At 40.9% G+C, this 15,918-nt stretch overlaps 1 protein-coding gene across 2 annotated transcripts in view; it reads left to right on the top strand.

The window, feature by feature from the left end:
• SLC1A2 (solute carrier family 1 member 2) overlaps nt 1-15,918 on the top strand; it is a 133,176-nt gene that overhangs the window by 112,292 nt on the left and 4,966 nt on the right. For both annotated transcript variants that reach the window (XM_040980108.1, XM_040980109.1), the window contains 2 exons: nt 927-1,061; nt 14,985-15,216. In XM_040980108.1, the coding sequence (XP_040836042.1) occupies nt 927-1,061; nt 14,985-15,216 (367 nt within the window). The remainder of the gene's footprint in view (nt 1-926; nt 1,062-14,984; nt 15,217-15,918) is intronic.

Here is a 15,918-nt window from a genome sequence, read left to right as displayed (position 1 = left end):
GAGCCTAAGTGTCTATTTGAGAAACTCTAGAATTCTATAACGTAAAGAAGGCAGCCCTTCTTTTCTTTTCAGCATCTACCAATGTCAAGTTGAAAATCTGTGTTCAGAAGCATCCTTCCATATAAGACTATCAGCTTGTATAAAGGCATCCTGAAAAGAAGGGAAAGGTATTTTTCTCTGCCGGACTGCAGAGATTTTCTGTCATCTGGATACAGTAGCTTGAATCCTAAACTCTTTTCCGGTAACTAACTTCAAAATGCTGCTGAGTGTCCTTCTGGAGCTGGCTTGAGACTAAAAGGAGGAGACATTTCAGAAAGAAAGTCTCCTTTATTTCATTATCACTTCTTGGCAACTTGTTTCTGCATAATGTATTTTCCAGCCATGGTGGGACATCCAGACATTTGAGGTTTAGTGGCATTTGGAATATGTTGATTTGTTTCACCTATGTCTGCTTACTATTATGATATTGGCAATGGCTTTTCCCTTCCACTCCTGTCCCTTTCCTCATCCCAGACTGCTGTCACATAGTACAGATGTCTCTGTGGCTCAGTGCAACAGAGAGGCATAGACAGAAATGAATTCAATTGTGTTCCTTTGGAGATTGAGAGTGATTTGCTTTTCTTCTTTAATATTTCCTTGCCTGTTTTGAGAGCCACCTCATCTTATTTCAGTCCTGTGATACATGGGCTAACTGGATATCATGATGGAATCAGGCTCCTATCCATGAATATAATATCATCTATCAGAATGAACAGACCCTAATAGATCCTAGTTTCTGGGTTTGCATCCCTCAGATTTGCTTATTTGTTGGCCAGGGAAGGAGAATGCTTTTATGGCTGTAGGAAAATCCAAGCTTCAAGTGGCCCAGGATGGTTTTAGCAAGAAATTTCCCCCCTTTCCTGACCTGGCCTTCTCTTTTCTCCCAGCCTCACAGCTACCCTGGCAAGTGTTGGTGCAGCCAGTATCCCCAGTGCTGGCCTGGTCACCATGCTCCTGATTTTGACTGCTGTGGGCCTGCCAACAGAAGACATCAGCCTGCTGGTGGCTGTGGACTGGCTGCTGTAAGTACCTGCAGATGGGTTTCTTGTGGGACTTTGAACATTGACTTCCCAGAGTCACAGGGGTACAAGGTTGCAGCCAAGATTGTAGCAATGCCCATTGCAAACTTTCCTACTTCCTTACTGCTTTCCTTTCCTCCAACAACCACTGAGTGCCTTTGGGAAATCCAGGAAGTAAAATATGGAGTCTTTGGAAGCCTCACAACCTAGTGAAAGAATCAGCTAGATTATAATATCAGGTTAAATGTTTGATGATAATTAACCAATTGGAGATGTTGGAAGAGAATCTCAGAACAGAATATTGCACAAATTAAACAAGATACAAGGAAGTATGAACTCTGGTAATCCCATTAGCATGAAACTCTAGGAAAAGGTAATATAATATGTAGCAATGGGAAGAAATTTATGGTTGCCTGGGACAAGAGGTGGGGACATAGAGTTTAAACAGGAAAGAGCACAAGGAAACTTTAATGTGATTCAGAAATGCCTATGTGTTCATTTGTCAAAAGCTGTCACACTATGCCTTTAGAATGGGTGTGTTCTGTTGTCCATACATTACACTTCAATAGGTTATATAAAAATTAGAACAAAAGGGTAGTAATAATGAGAAGCTTTCATCTTAGCCTTGGGTGGGAGGGCAGATTAAGGGATATCAGGAAAAAATGAAAATGGTTGCAGAATTTCAGTGTCAACCACATTCCTGCTACTACATTCAGTACCTTACATATTCTTTTTATAGCATGACTGGATGTTCAGTGGCTTTCTCTCATTTTTAGGTAAAGAAGTAGATTTAGGGAGGCCAAGTGACTTGCAACTGAATGGAGATTTAACCGTAGGTCTGCCTGGTTGTGGAGCCCGCCACATTCTTGTTCATGGCTGCATTCAAAAGGCTGTGACAATTGAACTGAATCATAACTGAATGCTAGACATTACCCAAGTATTATTAGATAGAGGAAACAGGGCCTGCTGGTCAAGACCAGCCTGCACAAAGGCACTGTCTGTGTCTTTTCTGTTGCTGCGGCAGAATGGCTGAGGCTGAGTAATTTATGAAGAAGGGATCTATTCTGGCTTATCTGGAAGTCTAAGAGCATGATGCTGGCACATTAGTTTCTGGTGAGGGCTATGTGCTATTCCATGCTTGGTAGGAAAACAAAAGGACCAGCAGGTGCATGAGGAAGAAAAGAAGGAACAAAGGGGCTGACCCACTTTATAACAACTGATTCTTGCAAGAGCTAATTCATTCTCACAAGAAGTAACCCAGTCTCATGGAAAGACATTAGTCCCACTTAAAGGACCCACCTCCCAACAACCAAATTTAGACATGAGTTTTGGTGGGGACAAATCACATCTAGATTCTGTCAGGGTCTGTGCTTGGTCTAGTGTCATTAGAGGCAGGGAGAGGTAAAAAGGTAGAACAAGATGGACAGCCTTAATGACCATGCACTTAACCGTGTCCAGCTAATCTCCCCAGTGAAAGACATTTTCCTAGTGTAGAGACTCACTACTCAATCACAAGGTGGGTATGTCAAGCCAGATAGTCCCTAACAAAAATGTTTACTTGGTTCTCTATAAGGGCCTATGTGGGCCTTGATGTTCTGTGAAGTGCATATTGATGCCTCCTATCCAGTCTCATAATGAAATGAAATGTCCCATGGTTGCCTGGGACAAGCTAGAAGGAAGTCATTTTTCCCCATAAAATACACCTGTTGGTGCAGTCAGTGATGTTTTGTTAGAAACAAAAAGTGATTCTCAGACATGATCAATTTAATTCTTGAAGGCTGCAAGGATGCTCACGAATCTTCTTCCAAACTGACTCTTTTATCAACAGGTGAATATTCTGGAAGTGCCTCTAGTGTCAAGGGGAGGAGAATACTAAGTAAACTCATGTTGGTCTCTGTCACTGTCTCAAGTGGTGGCGGTGGTGCATCCTTCCCTGTTATGTCAGCAATGAGTTGGATTTAAGGTCTAGCCTTTCTATGACATTTATTCAAACAAGGTTCTGAGACTTGATGGTAGTGTAGTGTGCAGAGGACTGGAAAAGAACAGGATGATTAGATAATTGGAGCAGGATTTAGATGGCAAGGAGTAAATGAAGATGATAGTAATGGTTTGAGATTGCAACACATTGTAGAAGCTCAATAAATATGTACAACCTTAAGGACACCATTGTCAGGTGCTAATGTGGGTTTTTCCATACAAGAAGGCAAGAAGCTATTCACATTCCTCGTGCTTCACCTGTGACTTCTCACTTAAGTTCTCCTTGCTCTTTGCTTCTGGGGCCTCTTGGACTCACGTTGTCACTCCTTGCCTGCTGCAACTATGTGGGTTGATATCTTCTTGGGGCTTGTTTCTGGTATTCTAAATCCACCATTAAAGAGTCGTATTTTAGAAAATTGGTTTTATGGACATTTCTTTCTTTATAATGCAAATGCGTATATTCCTTTGAGTGGAGAAAATGTACTAATATTAGCATAAATGAAGAAAGGGTGCTGATAAGTGGTAGATACTTCAATGTCTTCACACTTATTTTCATTTGATCTTCAGAGTCTATTGATGTATTTAGCAGTTGAGGAGACCAGGAAACAGAAAGATCAAGTGTCTTGTCTGACACAGCAGCATTTGTCTGACTAGATCACAGATCTTTACCCTGTCCCCATCACACCCTTCTGATTTCTATCAAGCAGTTCTAACAATGGGGAAAAGGGAGAGAGAGGTACAGAATAAAGAATTTGGGAGAGACAGGTAGGTTAAGGTCACCATATGCTTTCATCATAATGTTTGTTTTCTACAAAGGTCATGTTGAAGTTACATCCTAGCGTAACGTTATTATCACCTGGGACCTGTAAGTAGCGGTGAGATCATAGGGACTCCATCTTTGTGAAGGGGAGGAGTACCACTACAAAAGGGCAAGTCTCATCCTCCCTTTCACTTTCTTTGCCCTTCTGCCTACTGCCATGTAATGACACCACAAGAAGACCATTGCCAGATGTTAGCACCAGAATATTTGATTTCTCAGATTCTGGAACTGTAGTGACATAAATCCCTACTCTGTAGAAGCTACCATTCCCAAGTATTTTGTTCTAGAAACATAAAGCAAGATACCCTGGTTCTAGGTACTAACCAAGGAAAGTTTGGTTTGACCCGTTTTCTTCTTTTCCAGAATTAAAACAAAACAGATGCTCTAAATGAGGACAAACAGGGTGCAATCAAGGTCTCAGTTACTCTTACAATTTAAAGAGTAACTGCAGCCCCAGATGATCTGTCTTTCATTGTGGACCAAGGTCTTTGTGGCAAGCCTTGCTTCCAAGTCTATTGGATGAAAGTCACTTCATGAAACATTCAAGACCCTGCCTGCTTTTGACCTAAATGTTAGTAAATGAAATAAGAGGCTGGATCATCGCAAATCACCCCATGCAGGTGCTCACATGCTCACACTTGCACAGGAAAACAGCACCCTGACTTCAGGGCTGCAATGGGCCAGGAGGAAGGAGGCAGCTTAAATAACAGCAGAAGAGGATGATATATTTGGATTAACTGCATTGATGCAACCATAAAAGGGAAAACTCTCCTAGACTGGCATTGAAAAGAAGGGAGCAGGTGATGAGGTTTTCTCTTATACTGCAGTTCTAATCTCACATGGAAGGGAGGCCATGAGGTCAAGAGGAAGAGACTCTGGGTATAAACTCTGCACTTTTATGGAACTGTAGGCAAGGGTCTTGTTCTTTCAACCTTCAATATATGACATATACTGTAACAATGACTTATCAGTTTCAGAGCAGGAGCCTAAACCCAATGCCTTTGAATGCCCTGGAGTAAGATTCCCCTGTGATGAATGCTGGTGTACAAATAAGTCTTAACGAGAAGAAAAGAAAAAGGAAGGGTAGAGGACCCTGGGAAAATGTGCATCAGCATTCAGAGTCTGGAGGTGGAGCAGATCTGTTTTGAATTAGTAATAGGGCCACATTCTTTCTCACCAGTGTAAGTAGTTCTGGAAACATCCTCCTGGTCATTGGTCCCATAGCTGTTGGGTGCTTGTTCTTGCATGAGTGAGGAGGTGGAGGTTGAGTTGAGATCAGGGTGCAAGGGGAGGCCAGCTGTCCTTGAGAAAAGTAGTTTGAAAAGAAGGAAAAAAAGAAAAGGGAAAAAAATTCCTCCTTAGGCAAGGTTTGTAAGCATTTACAACTAGCAATTTTTCAATTTAAAACCAAACAAAGCCCACAATGACATTTAATGTGTCATGGTGTTTGCCAACTGCTGGAGGCAGGCCAGCCTCATTACTGCCTGCTAAGCCCTGGATGCTTTTCAATGGGCAGGATTAGCTGCTCTCGAAATGTCATGGTGAAAGCCAAGACTGGAGTCCTAGAGCACTGGATGTGCAAGGCTGGCTAAAATCAGTACCTTTCTGGAGTCCAAGAAGTTGGGGGACTCTTGGCAGATGTTGACTGGAGAACTCACTGACAACCCCTTCTCTGTCTGGAGGCAGGAAGGAGTGAAATCTGGGGATAGTGCCCAGGAGAGGTGAAATATAATACGGTCTGGCCACAAATGAGAGAGGGAGAGCCAAATTACAAGGAAATCTACGAGGTCCTGGGACCCACTGCTCACCTTCATCCATACTGCTGAGATCTGATGTGGGTTTACATTTGCTCATCAGCGGATGTGATAGCAGTTCAGAAGGAAGACCTGAAAGTGCTCCCTGTTTGCAGAAATGAATCTGAAGCTGCTCCTGTTAGCATCTCTCTCTGCAGTGAATGGAGTTTTAGTTCTCAAACTTGACCATGTTCCAAAATCTCCTGCAGTTCTAGAGTTCTTGGCTAGAGGCCAAGATCCAGCATTTCTATTGAAATTCCAAGTGATGCAGATGATGCATGCAGTCCAAGCTCTCACTCATTCCTAGATGCAACAGATTAAAGATAGGGAAGGAGAACAAGAGTCCCTGATTGTATGGGAGGACCTCTTCTTTCTCGAGGAACTTCTAGCAGTTTATGCAGCCATTCAACGAATTAAATTAAAAGGAATAAGGTTGCTAATGACGAACACTTAGTGTCCTGTGAGTTTTTGATGTTGTTTTAAGCACTTTATATGAACTGGTTTAAAAGTTGTAGCACATTTGGAGGCAGCTGTTAGTGTCATTGCCACTGTATAGTTGGGTTGGAGAAACTGTGGCTCAGAGAGGAACAATTTGTTTCAGTCTGGTGAATATTAAATGAATCCGAACAAATCATCCAGATGGTCCTTCGGTGTTCAGATTACCAGTACAGCGTATCTTACACATGTACAGACACATGTCTGTGACTTAACCTCTATTCCCTGTCTGGTAGAAAATAAAACTAAACCCTACATCCACCATAAAAAGTCTAAGGGCCTAATTTTTCCTTATATAATCTCATCTCTTTCTTCAACTTGCATTATCTCTAGTCCGTGTCACTCCTTCCTGGGACTAGGACTTCTCCACTGAGCCCCTCTCTCTAGGCCAACGTGTCCCTAGCTCATCGCTTCTCGGCCTTTTGGCTAAGATCAAGTATGTCCCTAGCTCAAGGCAGTGTGATGGCAAATCAAGGAGGAGTGGTGGCGCTGGGAGAGCATAGAGCTATATTTTTGCTCAGCAGGATCATTTTAAAAAAATATGTCACAAGAGAAATATATGTTTATGGCAAGGATAGAGGACTCAGGACAGGAACAAAATGAAAAGTCTCTTCCTCCACCTTTTTTTTTTAAGGATTATTTATTTATTTTTATTGAAAAGTCAGATTTACAGAGAGAAGGAAAGACACAGAGAGCTTTTTTGTCTGCTGGTTCACTCCCCAGGTAGCCACAACAGCTGAGCTACCAGGAAACCAGGAGCCGAAACCAGGAGCCAGATGCTTCTTCTCAGTCTCCAATGCGGGGGGTGCAGGGTCCCAAGGCTTTGGGCCGTTCTCGACTGCTTTCCCAGGCCACAAGCAGGGAACTGGATTGCAAGTTCAATATCTGGGACAAAACCAGTGCCCATATGGGATCCCAGCACATGCCAGTCAAGGACTTTAGCCACTAGGCTACCACAACAGGCCTTTTCATCCATCTTTCAATCTCCACTATTGTTTCTCTCAAGTAATTCCTGCTTAAAAAATAATTTTATAAAAGGCAATCTCTGTCAATCATTTTTTTTTCACTTTGTATAAATTCTAAGACCTTTTGAAAAGTAGAAGAGGCACATTATGAACCTCAACAAATGTCAGCAGAAGTTCAAATTGTAAAATAAAAACCTAAAATTCAATTTATAGGTACTAATTAAGGAAAACAAAACCACTTCTGTGGCTCTGATGCCGAGAGGTCTTCCCCTGCCTGGGTAATCTGCTTCCCAGTCTCTTCCTTGCTGCCTCTCCTTGCTTTCCATCTTCTTGGGTCTTCCAAAGATTTTTGTCTCTCTCTCTCTCACTTTCATCTGCAAAGCAATTAGGGTTCTCTGTGTCTCCCTCCAGCTCCTCCTGGATCATGCCCTGCAACTTCATTGTTCACCAGTAAAGCATTCAAGATTTCAATTCAGATGGTTTTCCAAACAAAAATGTTCTCTCTATAGAGTTAAACTGGTTTCAACTCAAAGTAACTGTCTATCTTTATCCTGCCTCCCACATATATCCACTTCCCTAGTACAGTGGACTCCAAAGTTCACACTTTCAACCAATGTTTAGGTGGGTCTTTCCTTCCCTAACCCCGTATAGCTTTAGCCATTGGATGCCAGAATTGTGCCACCCTTCCTTACGCCTGGGGCCTCAGGTGAGTCCATCGCTACCCCTATGCTACCAATGCAGTCTCTCAGCACCCAGCATTCACAGAGGCAGGTACTGTGGCTTCTTTCCATTGAGTCATGTGAAACTGCTAACAGCTGACATTTTAAGATTACAAATACTGCAATTTTGTAGGACGCAAGGAACCAGCTGAATTATGGGCAACCCAGCTTCTTAGGTCTGTTTTTCTTTGAGGGCTGAGACCTTCAAGCAACCCCATATCTTCCTGTTAAGAGAGTTAACAACCAGAGATGGGAGAGAGCTCTGGGTGGTGGCTTTTCTTCTAGTGAACCAGATTCTATAACTCAGGATCAAGAGCTCCTTTCTCTGGTCCCTGGTGATTCTAAAAGAAATAACTGTTCTCTGAGGAGAATCTATTCAGCAGATTCTGAGGCCAACAAGATAGGGTGGTGGGGAAAACAAAAGCATTTGTCTGTGAAGAAACTTCCCACATTTGAACCAAAAATTCCCATATCCTGCTTTGGGTCCGAGTTGGACTTTTCCAAAATTGGTAAGACATTCCCTGGGTGGCCTCAATCATGCTCTACTGTGCACAGCAGCCATGACTGACTTCCTGGCTAGGCGTTACGGGAGTTTTCCCAAGGTGCTTTGTTGCAGAGATTCTTGTCATGGTTGGGCTATTGCAGTTTAATCCAAATTGAAGCCTTGCTAAACAGATTTGCTGTAACTTTCTGCCATCTCCTTAAGAGTCTCTCTTAAACTCACTGTTCCCTGCTTCTCTGGATCACAGAGTAGAGACCTTCCATCAGAGGACGTGGGCTTCTTCTCCACCTTCGCTCTGGTCTCTCTGATTTAACTGGGGACCTAATCCCAGGAAATAAGCACCTATTATTTCCTTTCCTCTGTATCTTCAGTTTCGTCTTCTAACTCCTCTTTAGGATTTAAACAAATGAGTGTTCCACTTCTTAAAATAGATTTCTTTTTTCTGTCTCCGTCTGTCTACCATCCTCCTTGTTGCCTTCTCAGTCTTCCTGAATAAGTTGATTATACAGAATGTCTGTAATTCTTTAACTCATGTCTATTTTTTTTTTAAGATTGATTTTTATTATTTTTTCATTGGAAAGGTGGATTTACAGAGAGGAGAGACAGAGAGGAAGAGCTTCCGTCCGATGATTCACTCCCCAAGTGAGCGCAACGGCCCATGCTATGCCGGTCCGAAGCCAGGAGTCTCTTCCAGGTCTCCCACGCGGGTGCAGGGTCCCAAAGCTTTGGGCCGTCCTCGACTGCTTTCCAGGGCCACAGGCAGGGAGCTGGAAGGGAAGCGGGGCTGCCGGGATAGAACCGACGCCCATATGCAAGGCGAGGACCTTAACCACTGCGCCACTGCGCCGGGCCCACTCATGTCTGTTTTTTTGCCCTGCAGTGAGCTGGCTTTTATCTCTGACTGTATAACTGCCCTTAGTGGGTTAATAGTATCTTACGTGTTGCTAAAATCAAGACATGTTTTTTTTTTCTTAGCCTCTGGGCAAGAATTGGCATTCTCTACCTTATTTTTTAAAATAGTTACCTTTACTCTTCTAGCTTCGTCTCACCTTTGCAGGCAACTCCTTGACCCATTCCTTACATGCCCTCCATGTTCTGGTCAACCTTCCTCTTCTCACTTTACATCGTTTTCAAGGGTAAACTAAACAGCCCTGTGGTGTCCATGGCAGACTCTATGTGATGATTCTCATTTAGCTCCTGCACCTCTAATTTGACTCCTAGCCATCAATCCCTATTTCCAGCCATCTGTGGGATACCTCTCTTAAGTTTTTCGCATGTCTTGCATTCAGTGTTACCAAATAAGCCATAGAACTTCCCATCCTTGTGTCTCCTACTTCAGTTGGCGCTGTCTATTGTTTCACAAAATCAGGAATCTAAAAGAGGGGCCCACATTGTGGTATAGAGGGTTAAGTCCCTGCCCATGAGTCTGACATTCTATATGATCACCAGTTTGAATTCTGGCTGTTCCACTTCCAATTCTCCTCCCTGCTGATGTGCCTGGGGAAGCAGCAAAAGGTTACCTAAGTCATTGGATTGCTGAACCCATATGAGAGACCAAAATGGAGTTACCGGCTCCTTGCTTGGGTCTGGCCAAAGTCACAGCACTTGTGGTCATTTGGAAAGTAAAACATCAAATGCAATTCTCTCTCTCTCTCTCTCTCTCTCTCTCCCCCCTACCCTCCCTCCCTCCACCTGTATTTGTAAATGAAAAAAAAATTTAAAAAATTAAAAATATAGGAGAAATTCTTCACTTTTCTCTGTAATTCCTACTAGGTAATTAGTCCTTCAGTCCTGTAATTCTGTGTCTGAAATCTCCCTCAACTCCATACTTGCACATATACAGTACATCCTCTTGAGCTGGAGTTTATTCCTATAGTCTCGTGCTTCTTCAGACCGTTCTTTAATGGACTAAGCCTAATCTTTTTCTTCCTCATTATATTTTACATTGTGACTGAACTTCTGAATTTGTCCAATAAAATTATACATTTGACTGAGTTTTACATTCTGCCTATCCTTACTCTCATGTCTATGATGATTTCTCTGAGTTTCCTGTGTTTTCCACTTCATGCATATTTTTTCTCTCCTCTCTTTACATCACTTTATGGACTGATACTTAGAGCCCAGCTCAACACACTTCTACTCAAAGCTTTTTCTGTGACCTGGATTTGATGAAATGTTCCACCTATCCACTTTTTAGATCATTGATATCACTACACTGGAGGAAACAGAAAAAAAATGCATGGATCCTTGGGGTAGACCAAGGGTAGGAAGAGTCCTGTATCATTCTTTTCAGCCTGGCTGCTTGGCAAAAAGCCCTATATACACTAAGGCACTCATTAAGCATCTGGTAAATAAATAGATTGTCTATTAAAGAATTCAGCTGGTATTGAAGTTTATGTTCTCATCCTCTTCCTACTTAGTTCTTAGCTTATGTGCTCATGCAACCTATAACAAATACTAAAGACATGTCCAATGTTTCTTACTTTCATTTAACAATCACAGCCACATGTGGGAGTTAGGATTAACCTTATTACCCATTATACGTGAAGGTCATGAGTGATTTGCTCAAATGAGATTAGAAGGACCAGGGTTAGGAGCACGAGTTTGATTCAGTTAATGATGCAGTCCTGCTTAATCCTGAATGGCAATTTCTGGGAGTCCTCACCTGAACTGGGGGAGGATCATATTTCTTCAGGCTTCTTTGTAAATGGCTAATCCCATTTATGAGGACTTTATTGCCAGAACCAAATCACCTCTCTTAGCATTTCATCTCCAAATACTGTGACTCTGAGAATTAGGATTTCAGCATGGGAACTTGGGGCAACACAAACTTTTGAATAGACCATTGCAGTAAGTCTCCCACACAGATTGTCAAGGGCTGAGCTGGATTCAAAATGAAATTGTTAAATACATCTTTACGATAGGATGCTGGACTCTATGCCATTGATGATACATACAATGTGAGAATACATTTAAATAGAAGAATGAGGGACTTATGACTGTTTGTGAAGGACTATACTATTGTAATAATATAAGGGAAATTAGTGGGGTAAGGGACTTGGGGAAGAAGGGGCTTGCACAAATTCCAGAGCTTATGGAACTGTATTATAAAATAATATAAAAATAAATAAATTTAAAAGTAGAATAAGGAAGACTACACAAGAAAAGCTGATTTGGAGGGGGAAATGGTGAATAATTGAAGCAGTTGAAGCTTATATTTTGTAGGATATTTAAATGTTTAAGATCCAAAGCAATTAACAATTTTGTGTATTGTCAATGAACTATGCTATGCAATTGTCTCACACACACACACACACACACACACACACACACACACACACAAAAGCAACTGTCTGGCTCCAAGATGCTATGCAATACATAGTACACAGTGGGTTCTAGAATCCTGGTGTCTGCCTTCCAACTTGTCTCTAGGACTTGACTTTATGGAACGCTGGAAAGCACCTGAAGCTCTCAAGGTCTAAACTTTTCATCCATCAAGTGTGGATAGCAATACCTCTTAAATAATTGTGAAGAGGATAAAATAAAAATTATATGATTAAAGTATATTCTATACATCAGTACCAGCACCACCACCACTATTACATGCGCCCGTTAGTTTGTAATAAACAGCTGCTTCTGTGTTAAGAAATAAATGTATATTCAGACTACTACTCTTGAAAACCATAACATTCTTTAAATTTTAACACTTGGCCAAGAGCATTAGATCCATGACTCAGGGTCCATGCCAGGATGTATTGAAAATACAGGTTGGGTATTCCTATTTGATATGCTTGAGAATGACAGTGTTTCTGACTTTCTATATTTTCAAATTTTGGAACATTTGCAAATATGTAAGTATAGTAAGATACATTGGGGATAGGATCCAAGTCTAAATATATAATTCATTTGTTTCACATACATCTTAATAACACAGCATTAAGATAATTTTACTTAGTATTTTTAATACATCTGCATTTTGAACACAACTCGTCATGTGAGTTCAAGTGTGAAATTTTCCACTGTGGTGTCATCATTGAATATGTTTTAGATTTTGGATAATTTCTGATTTTTTATTTTTAGATCAGTGATGCTTAACCTTATAATTGAGCAGCTCCAAATGATATAGTGGCCAAAAACAGACAAAGAAAAAAATGTAGCTAATCTGTTGAAAGTGTTGCCGTAGGGATTGTGTTGTAAGTAGGGTTAGTGTTTTCATGGGGATTTAGTATTTAAACTAGGTATATTTGGATTTTATATCAAGGAACTGCTAAATATATGTTTTAATTAATTGGCTTGATAAAACTTCTGGTTATGTTAAAAGTGCATATCACATGCCAACGGATCTTTTTAATTTCTTATATAAGTCCATAACTGTGCTAAGCACTTTATTTAAAATTTATTTATATCCATTTCTTATTTGAAAGCTGGAGAAAGTGGAAAGAGATGGAGGGAGAGATCTTTCATTACCTGGTTCATTCCCAAAACGTTTGCAACAACCACCAAGAACCAGACTAAAGGCAGAAACCTGGGACTCAGCCTGGATCTCTCACATAGGTGATAGAAACCCACATGCATGAGCTGCCACCCTGGATGCACATTATCAGGAAGCTGGATTTGAAATAGAGTAGCCAGGACTCAAACCAGGTACTCTGACAAGAGATGTAGGTGTTCCAAGCAGTGACTTAACTGCTACCTTAAATGCCCACCTACTTCATCTTATTTAATGTTTACAATAATCATTATCTGTTGCACACTTTCCCACTGTTTCATTGAGGCATTAAAGGCCACAGATACTAAATGGGGTCAGGGTATTCAATAGGGAGGAAGAAATCTAGCATGGAACGCCAGTCATGCTATCTCTGGATTGCATTCTTTCTCTTAACTGTGTTGGTGTATTCTTTCTTCTACCCTGAACTGGGCTTACTTAATCATCCACTTTAATCACCTGCTTTTGGGAATGGGCCCAAGACTATCATTTTTCACGTACAAACCTTGTCACCTTGAGGCAGTTGTCCAAAGAAAAAGAGGGACCTGAGACTTCTCAGGTGGAGATATGCCCCTAAGAGTTGAAGTCCAATTGTGATAATTTCTTTCATGAGCAGCATATTCCAGGTTGAACTCAGTAGGTCTCAACAGTAGGTTTACTAGGGCAGTCGGTTTACTCCTTGCACACAGCTAGACCTATATGAGACGCAGATCAAACTGCTTGCATGGAGCCTCTTCATTATTCCTTAAGAAATAGGTGTGATTGATTAGGATTGATTTTATGCCTCTGTTCTAAGAAACAAGTAAGATTTAGACTTTTGCTTTTAACTGAATTGAGAAGTAGATTCTCTTAGACTAAGAATAGCTTCAAAAATTTTTACCGAAACTCATTCCTTTTAATTTACATGTGTGTGTTTCCAGCATTTTTAGCTTTAGTATTTTGAATATTTAATAATCTTTGCCTAAAGGGCTTTTCATAATGATTTGGCTTCTTAAAATATATTTACTTATTTTTATTGGAAAGGCAGATTTACAGAAAGAAAGAGAGATGGAGGGAGAGATCTTCTGTCTATTGGCTACTCCCCGAATGGCCACAATGTCAGAAACTGAGGTGATCCGAGGTCAGAGTTTCTTCCAGGTGTCTGAAGTGAGTGCAGAAGTCTAAAGATTTCAGCCATCATTCACTACTTCCACAGGAGCTTTAGCGAGGAGCTGGATGGGAAGTGGAGTAGCTGGGACATGAACAGCACCCATATGGGATGCCAATACTGATAGGTGGATGGTTAGCCTTTAGTACCACTGCACCAGCCCCAATGATTGATCTTTAACTTATAAATAAAAAGGCACAATTTATTCTTAAGAAGTTAATTAAATATCCTGGTACTAATTGCTTAGAGGGAGCATTACCAGCCATTATGGTTTTTTTTCCAAGAAAAAAAAACTTGCAGCACAAGATTTGTGAAAGGATTTTTTTCTTTAATACTTCTTAGTTCTGGAAGTATTCTGGAAGATCATTTTTTAAGTTAATAGGGCAAGGTAAGATATTTTATATTTTCCAGAAAATGTAGCGACAACATGTATTGATCAATGAGAATTTATGACTAAGTTTCTTATGTGACAGCTGTGCCTGTGGATAGGGGAAAAGGGGGGTTAATTTTCATCCTTACAAACAGATGAATTTTTGTCATGGCAAAGTTCACAGGTAGCTAATCTTTCTAGGAGAACAGTCAGAATAATCAGAGGCATTATGAAGTCTTTAAAGACACACAATTTGAATCAGGAGTTGCTAGGGATAGACAGCTAGGGATGTTTGGTACCTGGGTACTGATTTTGAGACTGGACACACTATTGCTTATGATTCTTCCTTTTTTTCCTGTTCTCCTCCTCTTTTCTCTATTGCTTATTATGTACTTTCCCTTCATAATCCTGCTAAGTGAACCATCAAGATGTTCACTATGTTCACTATGTTATCTCATTTGATTTTCACCCAAACCTAGCATAGCTGTATGATTGAACAAGGAAATCGAAGTTCATAAAGGTAAAGGGGTGTTTCCCAGTCTAGCAGAGGGATGAGGAAGAGCCACAACACAGCCTTAGTCTCTGTGGTTGACCTCTCAACCACCATGTCATGCTGCTTCCTGGGTAATGTTTTTCTGTTCTCTGTTCCCAGGGATAGGATGAGAACATCAGTGAATGTTGTGGGTGATTCTTTTGGGGCTGGGATTGTCTACCATCTCTCCAAGTCTGAGTTGGATTCCATCGACTCTCAACACCAAGTGCATGAAGATATTGAAATGACCAAGACTCAGTCCATGTATGACGATATGAAGAACCACAGAGAAAGCAACTCTAATCAGTGTGTTTATGCTGCACACAACTCAGTCATAGTAGATGAGTGCAAGGTACCTTTCCCCTTCCTGGATATAGAGACCTGCATTTAATAGTGCATGCCTGATCTCTTTTAAAAATGAAAAAAGCACAAACACAAAAGCTTGCTTCCATTATTGTCACATTTATTTTTCTAAAAAACTCACATAACCCAAGCTTCTGTGAGCCCCAGATCATCTAACTCTGTGTCTAACATGGTGGAAAGTCAACAGGTCCAACACTGAAAGAGCCAGTCAGACGGTTGTTTCAGCCTCATGTGATGTGAAACAGCATTATGGTTCTCCATCTATCCTTACGGCACTAATTGAATAGGTTTTCTTGAATATTTTTTCCTAAGAACTTGTGGTTTCTAGAATTTTCCTTGTTTTCGAATATTGAATGAAGCCTCGATGGAAATACTCAGCATCATTTGGTTTGAGTAACAAGAGCATTCCTTCTTGCTGCATATCATGTTTTGGAAAGAATGTATCCATATCACTCCATGCAGCTGTGTTTATTTTTGTAGCTAATTATTTTGCAGCTAATTATTTTTGTAGAAAGACTGAGTTTTGACTTGTAAATCATTTTGCTCCAAAAATGGGGAAATAATATAGTGAAGAGTAACTGTGCTTCAGAAGATTTTTCATTTTGAAAACACTATACCTTACATACAGCCTGGTCAGGCAACCTCTCCTGCAGCGTGGATGTTCTGGGATCCCCTCCATGCAGCTGGGTGC

Source organism: Ochotona curzoniae, unplaced genomic scaffold (assembly GCF_017591425.1).
Source record: "Ochotona curzoniae isolate NIBS_2020 unplaced genomic scaffold, NIBS_Ocur_1.0 contig_3432, whole genome shotgun sequence".
Classification (NCBI taxonomy): Eukaryota; Metazoa; Chordata; class Mammalia; order Lagomorpha; family Ochotonidae; genus Ochotona; species Ochotona curzoniae.
The sequence above is the reverse complement of the archived record's forward strand: the minus strand, read 5'-3'. Positions and strand labels throughout refer to the sequence as shown.